Below are 13,800 nucleotides of genomic sequence, written 5' to 3'. Positions count from 1 at the left end.
ACAGTTAACTTTCCCTTTGCCTACAAATACATTGAATAGTCTGGCATATTCTTTACATATCCTCCTCTGTCCTCATACACCTGACAACACTGAGATTACCAAACAATTCTTCTTCACCCAAGAGGTCAACTACTGTACTGTAATTGTTCAGTGGCTACTTTCCTCTTGGTAAGGGTAAAAGATTCTTTAGCTATGGTAAGCAGCTCTTCTATGAGAAGGAAACTCCAAAATCAAACCATTGTTCTCTAGTCTTGGGTGGTGCCATAGCTTCTGTACTCCCCAAATTCTATGCTGCACACCATTATTTAAACCAAATACAAATGAGGTAGCTTTTCACAAATCAGAATTACATTAACGTTTGTGTAAATTGCAAGTTCCTGTCTGAGAAAAGACCAAATCGAGATAATTTTGTTTTTGTTAGGTCATTATTTCATACCTTCTGAAGCTCATCCTTAAAACTAGTGGAAAGTCTAGATGCAGAAAAGAGAAATTTCCAAAACATCCTGAAACTTTAAGGTCAAGAAAACTGTCTCCATAATCCATTAATGTATTACCGGAAACATATTAGATATCTGATCTATTAATTTTAAAACATCCAACAAACATTTAATATGGAACTGAACAAGGGTTTTTAGGCCTCGTATTATATTCCTGGGCAAGAACGAGTTTGCACACATCATCCTACATCAGGTAACACTGATTTCTCAGAGTATTTGGTAACAGTAGTCAGCATAGTAATTTTTCTCTGCAGCGCTACAAGTTTATAGTAACAGTTAAAAGATTTTCAAGCTTAATACAGAGCTATCTTGAGGTGGTTATAAAGCTGTTTTATTGTATGATGACAATTCTGGGAAATATAATTCGTGTACATATAGTAAGAAATGAGTTAGCAGCTAGAGTGGATATGAATGTGTTGAGGTGGTTTGGCCATGTTCAGAGAATGGAAAATGGCTGTCTGCTAAAGAAGGTGATGAATGCAAGAGTTGATGGGAGAAGTACAAGAGGAAGGCCAAGGTTTGGGTAGATGGATGGAGTGAAGAAAGCTCTGGGTGATAGGAGGATAGATGTGAGAGAGGCAAGAGCATTCTAGAAATAGGAATGAATGGCGAGCGATTGTGACGCAGTTCCGGTAGGCCCTGCTGCTTCCTCCGATGTCTTAGATGACCGCAGAGGTAGCAGCAGTAGGGGATTCAGCATTATGAAGCTTCATCTGTGGTGGATAATGTGGGAGGGTGGGCTGTGGCACCCTAGCAGTACCAGCTGAACTCGGTTGAGTCCCTTGTTAGGCTGGGAGGAACGTAGAGAGTAGAGGTCCCCTTTTTTGTTTTGTTTCATTTCTTGATGTCGGCTACCCCCCAAAATTGGGGGAAGTGCCTTGGTGTATGTATGTACATATAGTATATACTGTGCACAGTATTTGCATTTAAAGTATATACAGTACAGTATACTGTATACTACAGTAAACTTACACCAAGGCATATTGCAGTAATAGAGATTTTCATTAATTTGCTGTCTTGAGTGACTACAATAGAGTACTGTATTTCCCAAAAATATTAAGTGGAAATTATATTGACGTTATTGATGAACATTTTTCTTCTTGATCACATTTTAATACTTAAGTCTCTTAAATATCATAAAGGTGTTTAAAGAACAATATTTACAAAACTATTTCAATTATAAAACAAATTTAGTTACACATGTAATATACCTATACTGTACACATTGAAACAAAATAAATACTTGGTTTAGATAGCTGATCTAGAAAAGGATTGTACACACCTAAAGTGAACTACAGTATACAATACAGTATTAGAATTACGTACCCAATAAAGTACTGCTTAAGCAACTGACCTTTCTGGCAAGCACGTTGCTATGACGACTGTGAACGGCGAAAAGAAATCCGGCTGGTTATCGAGGATCTCTTGCAATGGCTGGTCGACGAACGTGCCCCGTACGTCCGGGTTGAGTTCGAGTAGGAGCTGCAACACCACCTCGCCTCGGGGCCGGCCTATGCTGTCACCGTCTACAAAGAAACTAAAAAGAAATAAGTAACGTAAGGTGATTCTTAAAAAATTTCTGATAATGTATACTGTACAGTAGAAAAATAAAAATTTATAAAATTCCCAAACAAAATATATTCAAGGAGATTGAGTCAAATACTAAGACCTATTGCACAGTAATAAGATTAGCGTTAGTGTATGGTTCGGAAATGTGGGCTCTAAGACGAAAAGAGGAATAAAAGCTTGAAAGTACAGAGATGAGAATGCTGAAGAGGGTTATGAGAATATCACTGCTTGAAAGATCGGAAAATGGTGGAACCAAAAGAATGGTAGGGGTAGTAAACATTATAGAGGTGATAATTGTGTCACGACTGAGATGGTGTGGACACGTGGTGAGGATGGATGGTGGGAAGGGAGTGGGTGATAAGTGTGTCACGACTGAGATGGTGTGGACATGTGTTGAGAATGGATAGTGGCAGTGAGGAGGACTTGGGAGGAACCTGTTAAGGGGAGAAGATCGAGAGAGAGACAGAGAATTAGATGCTGAGAAGGTGAAGGATGATATGGAGAGAAGAGGTTTGATGGATGAGAATGTCTTTGATAGAAGGCATTAGAGAGGGCAAACGATCACTTAATGTAGGAATAACGGTGGGAAAGAAGTAGTCACATTTTCAATTGGTTCTTTCTGCGAGAGGTGAAATTATGAGTCCCTTATAGTTGAAGAAACTGGACATCTGAGTGGGGAAAGACTAAAAGTAATGGGTGAAAGGTAGCGATGAAAATACACAAATAGTACTAGTAAAATTTGCAAGACAAAAAGGATATTAAATGATAAATGGTTGTTTTGAAGAGCAAATAATTATTCTCATTCCTATACATATAACGATAAATCAATGGGACAATTAATTACTATAGTCCATTTCTTTTAGCGAGTCGTATTTGCACCGACTCGCAACGGTGCCCTTTTAGCTCGGAAAAGTTTCCTGGTCGCTGATTGGTTAGAATTATCTTGTCCAACCAATCAGCGATCAGGAAACTTTTCCGAGCTAAAAGAGCACCGCTGCGAATCGGTGCAAAAATGACTCGCTAAAAGAAATGGACTATAGTAAAGTACTGGGTTTACCAACCTAGCCAAAATGAAAGTAAAGAAGCTTAATAAGCCCAAGGTCTTTTCCATGAGTTTACAAGACCATTATGGTACAATGTCTGACTCAAATAGGACGGTTATCTTAACAACTCATACCAAACAAGCAGTATGTACCCAGTAATGAGAATATTCTCAAAACAAGGTCTGGTTCTCAAATAAAAGGTTACAAGCAATTTTAGTAATGATTAAGTTTTCTAAAGGAGTAAAATCAAGGTACCCCCCATGTTACATTGACATGAAATCTAATGTTTTTTTTTCTGGGTACACAAGTGACCTTATACCAAAAGCATCTACATATATCAGTACAGTATCTGTATGAAGATATTGTATAGTATATACAAAGAAAATTACTGCCAGATCTCTTTTTAAACAGCCTCTATATCGTTTACAACTCTTCCAGAAAGATAAAATTACTGTCAGATCTTTGCTCAGGAAGCCTCACAAGCCCATGCAGCGAGGATAACTATTCTACTAAATTATCATCATCGTAATATTTATCAACAAACAAATTATGTTAGAACAGTTGAATTACGTTTATCAACAGTAAAAAAATATACTGTATTTACTTACTTATTTCCAATATCCTTGGGGCTAACTTTTGCGTCATCAATGATCGTAATTGCCCCAATGCCTGGTAATACTAAAGACTTCAAGGTTTCCGTCCCAACTGCACTGGCACTTATCAAACAAACGTGGGCACACTCCAGAGAGGATTGGCCATGATCCCCCCATAACCTGAAAGAAATATAGCATTTAGTGTATTGTATTACTGTACTAAAAAAATGGTCTTCTAAGATTATACTGTACATCAATGCCTAACTAATGGCAAGGAAAGCTATTCTGTATCCATTAATTTAAAACTAGTATGGTTCATAAAAGAATGATAAAAAAACAACAATGGCTAGTATTTGAAGATACAGCAACTAACATAACAAACTTAGAAATAATTTGTATTTTTCCTAACTAATATAAATCCTTCTTTTGACCTGTCTGTGTAAAGCGTCAAGTCTGGAGGAGGGACGAAAACAGGTTCTCCTCTGCCACCCACTCCTGGAGATCCGTCACTTGATCCTATTCTGTAGGAACTAGGATGTCCGGGGAGCCGGATTGTTTGTTCCAAACGGACTTCGGCTGTCATTACAGGGATCTTGTCCTGAGGCGGCTGTTGGGGACAAGACAAATCAGGGAGGTTAGGTAGCCTAGGAGGCGCAACCACTGCCGGGCTGGAAGATCGTCCCGTGTGAGGAATAGTCTTGCCACTCTCAGCCTGTGTACTCTGTCGTCGAATGGAAAGACTTTCTGTAGGTTGGTGTCTATAATCATACCGAGATATACCAGTCTCTGTATGGGAGCAATGATGACTTCTTGAGATTTATCACGATCCAAAGATCCTGACAAAACTCAGGAAGCATGTCCAGGTGATGAAGAAGGGTCATCGCTGAGTCTGCTAGAATCAGCCAATCATTGAGGCATCTTAAGAGACGAATGCTGTTCTTGTGATCCCAAGATGATACTTGGGCGAACACCCTAGTCAAGACCTAGGGTGCTGTTGCGAGACCAAAGCAGAGAACTTTGAACTGGTAACGTTTGTTCTCGTGTATGAGCCTGAGATACTTCCTTAAAGATGGATGGATTGGGATCTGGAAGTATGTGTCTTGGAGATCCAATGTGCGCATGAAGTGTTCTGGTCTTACAGCCAGGATGACTATATCTGCTGTCTCCATCCTGAAAGGAGTTTGTAGAACAAACTTGTTCAGAGGCGAGAGATCTATGACTGGTCTCCAGCCTACAGATGCCTTTTTCATAGGAAAGAGTTGACTGCAGAAGCCTGGAGATCCGTCTAAGACCTCTTGGAGAGTGCCCTTATACAGCATTGTCTGGACTACGGCCCAATGGGCCAGCTCCTTTATGGATCCCTTCGTATAGGCACTCGACCGAATTGGATCCCGAGTCAGAGGAGGAAGGGATTGAATGAAAGGGACACAATATCCTAAGCCGGTCACTGCAATCGTCCAGGGATCTGCCACCTCTGCTAGAGCCGTTGCAGGCGTCCTTCCTCTGTCTGGTGGACTGCTGAGAAGATTGGCCTCCCTAGCGAGAGTAGCCACCTCTGCTGGCCCCTCTACCACCTCTCTTTTCTCTGAAAGTTTTGTTCCCCTTCTGATCTTTAGCGTATACACCTTGGTAGGTTCTGTGGATCCGTATGTCGAGGGATTGGCTGATCTCTGGGAGGTAGAGGAGCTCTCCCATAAAGCCCGGAAGCTATGGTCCTCTTAAGGAGAGAATCCTTGGAGGATTTTTTCCCACCTATCAGCTGCTCTCTCTACCTCCTCTAGGTCGAAGAGAGCGGATGCCTCAAGGGTCGAATTCCTAAGGCACGTAACCTCAGCTTTCGGCACCTGCCTGTGAAATCTCCCAATCTCAGCAACCGGTCTCTTGAGGATTACATTCGCCCACAGGTTAACCGTGTGGTGCAAAAGGAACTCCAGAGTCAGGGTACCAGACAAGAGGAGACTCCAATGACCACCTTGTAGATTCTTTCCTCAGCTCTTACAATGTGGCCTAACGACCCCAACCATAGGTCGACCCACGAAGCAGCCTACATGTCATACTTCATGCTTCTCTCTATGTTGAGGAGCTCAGTTGCAGAAAGTGAGGCTCTCAAGGTTGAAAGTATCTGTACGGAATGACCCCTTGTAAAGGATTCTACTGAGGGGTTGAGAGTCAGGGTATGAAGGGAATCATTTTTAATCTCATAATACTTCCTCTGCAAGATGAAAGGAAGTGTAAGAGCCCTGGATGAAGAACTTGCTCTCAGATAACTACATGCACCAGCTATCTGTGAGATAGCTTTCCTTCTGGCCGCTGTCAATCCCTTCAGCGCATAAATCCCGCCCCCTTTATATTGACCAATAGGATTAATCGTTCTTATAAAACCCTCCTCGTTCAAGTATACTACTGTGCTTGATCTGCCCTTCTTATACCGTATGAACATATTCTTCTATGCAGATACCACGTGGGAATTTCGCGGGACAAAAAGGGATGGGAATTACGCGGGACAAAAAGGGATCGGGGACACAAAGAGTCGCACTGAGATAAGGAGAGCGTCGAGATGATATCGCGACGCGACCAGAAAACTTACTGAGGGTCGAGACCCAAGCTAGCACGCTCCCTGACCCGGGCCTAGCCTCAGGGCATGTATCCTTCCGCCTGAGGTTAGCCCTCACAGAAAACGGAAGTAGGGTAAACTACACAAAACTCTGGTCGGATGAGAGGAGATTCCAGGTACTCCTAAGACAGTAGTTCGAGGTAAGTTTCCGTGTTGGAACAAATAATCTTTTATGCAATACCCACACGGACATATAACGTGTTACCCAATTCATTCTTTTCATACCGATGTTTATGCAATACTCACGCAGACATATTTTCTACCCTTGTTATTCAAGTATACGAGGCTTGACCCCCCTAATACCGTTGTTATATATTCGTTGATGTAATACCCACCTGTATATTTCTCTTTGTTTCCATACCCCTTTCAAATATTTTCTCCCTTATTACAACATTTCAATTTATTTAGGAAATCATACTGTGAAACCAGTATATACCTTTCATATTCATGAGTCTAAAATTGTAAATATTTATCCTATCTACATTTTACTTTACAATTTTTTGACATTTCTGTTTTTCCTTTGTTATTACCTTATTACACTCAGTTTTCATATAAATACTTTCTCTGAACAAGCTTCTCACCTAAATTCATTCAAGTTTACTTTAAAGACTCCTTTCTGTTTCCTTTAACCAATCACATACCCATACATATGGAAAGTTACCACAGCGGGGGTTAATATTTCCCAACCCCCTTTTCTTATCGCTTCAAGTGCTCAATTCAATCCCTTCAAAAACCTTTTTCCGTGTTCAACTCCTCATGCGTACTATTACGGAACTTCCTATAAAAACGTGTAATGGTTGTAGTTATCCTTACCTAGAAGCCGCAGGGAAGTTTCATGGAAATTACTATGGTACAACACCTTTTTTAAAGAACATATCATCGTACTGCAAAAGTTCAGTGCCCGATGTGTCATTCCCGGTGTGACGGTCTGAACGATCCCCGTCTCAGAATTCTCTTTGACCATGTATAATGGTTCTTTTCCACCATTAGCTCGCTCCGCTCGCATGAAAATAAAACATCAAGCTCGTATGTACTGGCAAACGGTAATGTTGAGCTGCGCACGCTAACATTACAGGAAAATAAAACATCAACCTCGTATGCACTGGCAAACGGTAATGTTCTCGCATGCGCAGATTATCAAAGAAAATTCTGAGACCTGGGGATCGTTCAGACCGTCACACCTGTTAGAATACAAGGAAGATCCGATACTGCAAAAGTTGCCAGAAGACCCCAATGATCCCCAGCATTCAACGTCCCGATCATAAAGTAAATCACAATTTTTACTTTAAGTTAAATTATCTGGATAGTGAAAGCAATTTATTATCAGTTTCATTGACGTTAGAATATACAACTCAACATTACTACTTGCCAGTATATACGGAGACTGATGTTTTTATTTTTCGGCGAGCGACGCGAACAAGAACCATTAGATCTTGGGTAAAACATTGCTGTTAGCATGCGCAGCTCAACATTACTGCTTGCCACTACATAAGTATCTTGAGGTTTTTATTTTTCAGCGAGCGAAGCAAGCCCATGGCAGAACAAGAGCCAATAGATTTAGGATAAAACATTTTCAAAAGAAACTATAAGTTTTCCTGTAGTAAATAATGTGATTTCAAAGAATTTAACTTCATTTCAATAACCAGTTTTAGTGAGTGTGTAGCGGGGAACGAAGTAGTCGGACAGGTTGTTCTGTTTGTTTGTGGTTAAAATGACAGTCAAATTCGGTTAAATCACATAATTGGGTAGTTTGTAGCGCTACGGCCAAGCGTCCTAATTTGCTTATTATCGCTCCGACTATTATCTTGTATAGAATAAAAACGTCTGGAAATGGTCTACGGATCTTAAATATGTGCTTAAACACACACTTTTATGTTTTTTGCCGAAAACCCTAAATTACCCGAAAATTTGTGGCGCGAGTTCTTATTCCGGCCACGAATCTTCTCGCTCCCGTAGTAGGTAAGGGGGGGGGGGGGGCGAAGCATAGGTTAGGTGGGTTTTTTAAGTTAGCTTCTCCCGCCAACATCGTTTTTAAGAACGACGGCCACAGTTCAGAATATTCCCGTTTTCTACGAACTCGATTTTAGAATGACGGCCACACTCCACCCCACTTTATAATATTCCCATTTTCTATGAATGAAAACGGATCTGGCCGTCACCCTACAAAAGGCTCCAAATGAAGGTTAAATTCGGTTAAATCACGTCATTTACTACAGGAAAACATAAATTTTCGGTTCGAAATGTTTCCCTGTCCGTAAATATAATTTTACCCCCAAAGTGTACTTCCAAGCAAAAGCACCAAGTGTTCAGCCGATACACCCTCTCCTACAGTGTAGCCTATAGACAGGCCAAAGGTAAACCCCAAAATTCCAATCAATAGTGTCTACATTGAATGAAATGTCGATAAACATTAGATGTCAGATTTCATGAAATCCGTATTGATGTTTACAGATCGGCCTTTACCTCTCCCAAGCCTCTCTTACCTTAAGCCACTTCACTTTACCTCAATTGCCTGTCATATTTCTTCGCCTTGTCGCTCTGTTCGGACGACGGAGTTCCTGGTTTCTCCATATTCCTCCTCTCTGTCTTCACCTGTCTATAATATCGTCCACCTTCGCCCGTCTATTTAGAAAGAGACGGGATTCCGAGTTGATACTTGATTGACGGGAAAGACCGAACTAACCGAAACGAATGTAAACAAAGCAATTAGCAGTGTTGCCAACTTACGTTATTTCAAAACATTCTAAGTCTTGATTATAATTTCAAAATTAGCATATATTTTGTTTTAATAAATAAATAAAATGGTTTATGAATATACTATCTTATTTTTTTTTATAATTTATACATTAATTTCTGAATTTTATATTAATTTCCTATGAATATGAATTGGCAACAATACCTGTCGCCCAGAATTTACTCTTAATCATCGAGTGTTGGAAGTAAATGCCTCGACTTTACAATTAGTATAGACTTTATTTTCATAAATATATTAAATAATTTATGAAAATACTATCATATTTTTACAATTTACGAATTAATTTCTGAGTTTTATATTAGTTTTGCCATGAATAAGACTTGGCAACAATGGCTGTCACCGAGAATTTACTCTTAATCATCGAGTGTTGGAATCAAACGCCTCGACTTTGCAATTTAACTTTTAGATATTTCAATAAATTTATCAAAATAAATTACTGTACTTTTAAACATATGATTACTTTTTATCACCTACAATAAATAACTGTCCACTTGAAAAATTTAAATCACGCAATCATCTATGATGTAATATTAACTATTATGTTAATAAAGCTATCTCAAGCTGAACCAAAACTTCATGTTCAATAAAAGTTAAGGAATTGAACATTATTATTATTATTATTATTATTATTATTATTATTATTATTACTTGCTAAGCTACAGCCCTAGTTGGAAAAGTAAGATGATATAAGCCCAAGGGGTTCAACAGGGAAAATAGCCCAGTGAGGAAAGGAAACAAGGAAATAATTAAACTACAAGAGAAGTAATTAATAGTTAAAATAAAATATTTAAAGAACAGTAACAATATCAAAATAAACTTTTCATATGTAAACTTGAAACTTAAAAAAAAAAGATTAAGATAAATAAGATAGAATAGTGTGCACGAGTATAACCTCAAGCACGAGAACTCTACCCCCAAGACAGTGGAAAACCATGGTAGAGGTTATGGCACTACCCAAGACTAGAGAACAATGGATTGATTTTGGAGTGTCCTTCTCCTAGAAGAGCTGCTTACCATAGCTAGAGTCTCTTCTACCCTTAGCAGAAAGTGGCCACTAAACAATTACAGTGCAGTAGTTAACCCCTTGAGCAAAGAACTGTTTAGTAATCTGTGTTGTAAGGTATATGAGGACAGAGGAGAATATGTAAAGAATAGGCTAGGCTATTTCATGTATGTGTAGGCAAAAGGAAAATGAGCCATAACCAAAGAGAAGGATCCAATGTAGTATAATCTGGCCAGTCAATGCATCCCATGACTCTCTAGTGGTAGTATATCAGTGGGTGGCTGGTGTCCTGGAAATCTAAAATCATAACTTAAGGATTATTACCCATGGAAACATAGATGCCTCCATTTTTTAAATTATACATACATACATACATGTACCAAGGGACTTCCCCCAATTTTTGGGGGTAGCCGACATCAACAAATGAAACAAAAACAAAAAAGGGGACCTCTACTCTCTACGTTCCTCCCAGCCTGACAAGGGACTCAACCGAGTTCAGCTGGTACTGCTAGGGTGCCACAGCCCACCCTCCCCCATTATCCACCACAGATGAAGCTTCATAATGCTGAATCCCCTACTGCTGCTACCTCCGCGGTCATCTAAGCCATCGGAGGAAGCAGCAGGGTTTAAATTATGCCTTGAAAATAAAAAAATAAAATAAAAAGAATCTGATTTCTTACCCTAGACTGTAAACCTCCTGGCCGGCCAAACTATTTCTCGTTTAAATTTAGCAATCGCAGGCTGTACCAGGATAGATTAGGTTTGTCATTCATCCCTTAGAATATACAATCGATGCTATTGTAAGGACACCGCTCCCTCCGTCGTCCAGAAATTCAACAAATTGTCTATTTATTTAAATTCTCCTTTCGCCCCACCGTGGCTTCCTATATATATGTATTCCGCTCCTTCAGAGCTACAATAGTGTCCTTACACTATTACTATCTGGCAGAATGTCCATACTGTGAAAAATGATGGAGATATGTTGAGGTTACGAGATGATGATTTACATTTGGGCCTTTAAGCCAAACGTAGTCATTTTCCTTCCGATTTCTACATCCTTTATTAATCATAAAGGCTTACCCCACTGGATGATAGGACAAGTTCTAAGAGTTTTGGGCTTCGTGTTTCATACACCGTAATGCTATAGTTTTTATCTCTCGCTAACTCCCGAACTGATAACAAAAACCTTATTAAGAATACCATTGCATGTTTTACATTGTTGGATTTTGTGTGCTATATTGCCCTCAACTGTTTGTATATAAGCTCATTATCTTCTTGAATAAAGTCACTTAGGTTAAAAAAAGTTAAAATAACAATAGCATTACATTTTATGTGCATGTATGCAACATGTGCAGTACAGATTATTACTCAAGTTTATTACTGTTGCATAGTAAAAATTCTAGATACGCATCTTGTATAAGCAAGACCACTATCATATTTCTAAATTCTCCTATGGCTAACCCAAAGGTTTTGTTCTCAAACATAACCAAGTTCAAGAAATTGGATAGCTAAAAAGAAAGAGATCAAAGGGAACAGATGAAAGGAATCCACAATTCATGTGTATGCATATATGGCCAGGGGCTGTAACTCCATGTAGCTACTCATCTTCAACATGCTCCACCCACAAACATGATGATCGGCCACTACTCGTATAGTCTTCGCTCTGCCGTGACTTGTTTCAATTACAAATAAACATTATCTCATCGCTCCTGTTCTGGTAAGTGATACATGAATGTGCTATGCACACCATAACCGTCAGTCACTATTAAAATATCAAAATTACCTATGGTTTTACTATGGCTTATACTGCAAAACTTGCATTCATGACTAGTAATTACTTTAATTTTTTCAATTTTAAGGGTTGAAACAGCAAAATCTATTGAAAAACAAAGTTGCAATACATGTCGGAGAATGTGGTAAAGTGAAATACTGTGCTGAGCAGTATCAGGAAACACTACCTCATTTCGTAAACGGGTATGCTCATTTCAAATTATTTTATTAACCCTTTTACCCCCTGGCTATTTGGAAATTTCCAACCCTTAACCCCCTGGGGTTAATTTTTTCAAGCACATTTTGCAGTATATATTTTTTAAATTGCTCTAACAGCCTTAATTTTCGCCATAGAGAGGTCAGGTTGGTCTCATTCTCTTGGAAAATGCCTGAGTTTTCTCAAAAAATTATCAAAAACATGCAAAAAAAAAATTTAAATAGCAGTTTTTTGCAAGAACGTACCGGTACGTCCATGGGGGTAAAGGGATGAGTTTTGTGAAACGTACCAGTACGTCCTTTGGGGGTAAAAGGGTTAATATATAATAAAACTTTTGAGATTTAACCCATCTTTGTTGTTTACATCAAACTAGACTTGAACATGGAAGCAATTGGGTGTAGCTAATCATCTTCAACGTAATGATTAGCCACCATCTTCTCCTTCTCACACCTTATTCATGTAAACATAATAGAAAAACATTATACATACATACATATACCAAGGCACTTCCCCCAATTTTGGTGGGTGGCCGACATCAACAAATGAAACAAAACAAAAAAGGGGACCTCTACTCTCTACGTTCCTCCAGCCTAAACAGGGACTCAATCGAGTTCGGCTGGTACTGCTAGGGTGCCACAGCCCCCTGTGGCCGCGGGGACATATAAAAATTAGAATAGCGCCAACGTATCCCTGCGTGTCGTAAGAGGCGACTAAAAGGGACGGGACGAGGGGGCTGGGAACACCCTCTCCTGTATCTACATCCTGTGAGACAGCAACAAAGAAAAACATTATAGATAATAATAATAGATATGAAAACCCAAAGAGTAAGATTCTAAGAGCCTTTTACTGCAGTGCTTCTTCTGTTTTCTGGTATGACCAAATGTTTATTGAGCCATGATGGTCAGCAGACGAAGGCACCGAGATCCCGTTTAGGTGATGATGTCTTCCAAAGACTTGCTTTCTCGCTTGGAGAAGTAGAGGTCGAATTATGAAAGAGTAAACAAAAGCTATTAAAAAATATGAATAGGTACTCAAATTGGTACAGCTTCTGAACTACTACCGACTTACGAGGCTCGTCGAACTTAGGATATCGAAAAATATTTGAAGTGTACAGAAAAAACAGTTTCACAAGAAATATAAAAAAACATAAAAAAACTTTACTACAGAAGAGAACAGTGCTGTAATATTTCTAATAATAGTCTTACATATACAGTTGTATACAAATCACTGAAAAACAACACACATTATTCTATAATTTTTAATTTTCCTAACTACTGGTGTACAAACCTTTGTCCTTCAACAAAGATTATGATTTCAGGGAAGCTGGACTCTCGGCTGTTACAGGCAGGTATCGGAACCGCCCCAAAACCCCCTACCAGCTCACCAAACGCCCACTATGACCTTCGCCTAGGAAGCGTAGGGTGGAAGAGAAGGGAAGTTAACCTTTTTACCTCCAAAGGACGTACTGGTACGTTTCACAAAACTCATCCCTTTACCCACAAGGATGTACCGTACGTTCTTGCAAAAAACTGCTATTTATATTTTTTTTTGCATATTTTTGATAATTTCTTGAGAAACTTCAGGCATTTTCCAAAAGAAAGAGACCAACCTGACCTCTCTATGACGAAAATTAAGGCTGTTAGAGCAATTTAAAAAAATATATACTGCAAAATGTGATTGAAAAAAAAATAGCCCCTGGGAGTTAAGGGTTGGAAAGTTCCAAATCGCCTGGGGGTAAA

At 39.2% G+C, this 13,800-nt stretch overlaps 1 protein-coding gene across 1 annotated transcript in view; it reads right to left on the bottom strand.

Moving 5' to 3' along the window:
* APP-BP1 (Nedd8-activating enzyme E1 regulatory subunit APP-BP1) overlaps positions 1-8,997 on the bottom strand; it is a 33,539-nt gene extending 24,542 nt beyond the window's left edge. The window contains exons 1-3 of the mRNA XM_068357536.1: positions 8,820-8,997; positions 3,718-3,882; positions 1,852-2,034 (exon numbers count right to left, since the gene is read on the bottom strand). Coding sequence (XP_068213637.1) covers positions 1,852-2,034; positions 3,718-3,882; positions 8,820-8,887 — 416 coding nt within the window. The 5' untranslated portion in view covers positions 8,888-8,997. The remainder of the gene's footprint in view (positions 1-1,851; positions 2,035-3,717; positions 3,883-8,819) is intronic.
* Between the last annotated feature and the right edge of the window lie 4,803 nt (positions 8,998-13,800).

This window comes from Palaemon carinicauda, chromosome 34 (genome assembly GCF_036898095.1).
Source record: "Palaemon carinicauda isolate YSFRI2023 chromosome 34, ASM3689809v2, whole genome shotgun sequence".
In the NCBI taxonomy this organism is placed as follows: domain Eukaryota; kingdom Metazoa; phylum Arthropoda; class Malacostraca; order Decapoda; family Palaemonidae; genus Palaemon; species Palaemon carinicauda.
The sequence above is the reverse complement of the archived record's forward strand: the minus strand, read 5'-3'. Positions and strand labels throughout refer to the sequence as shown.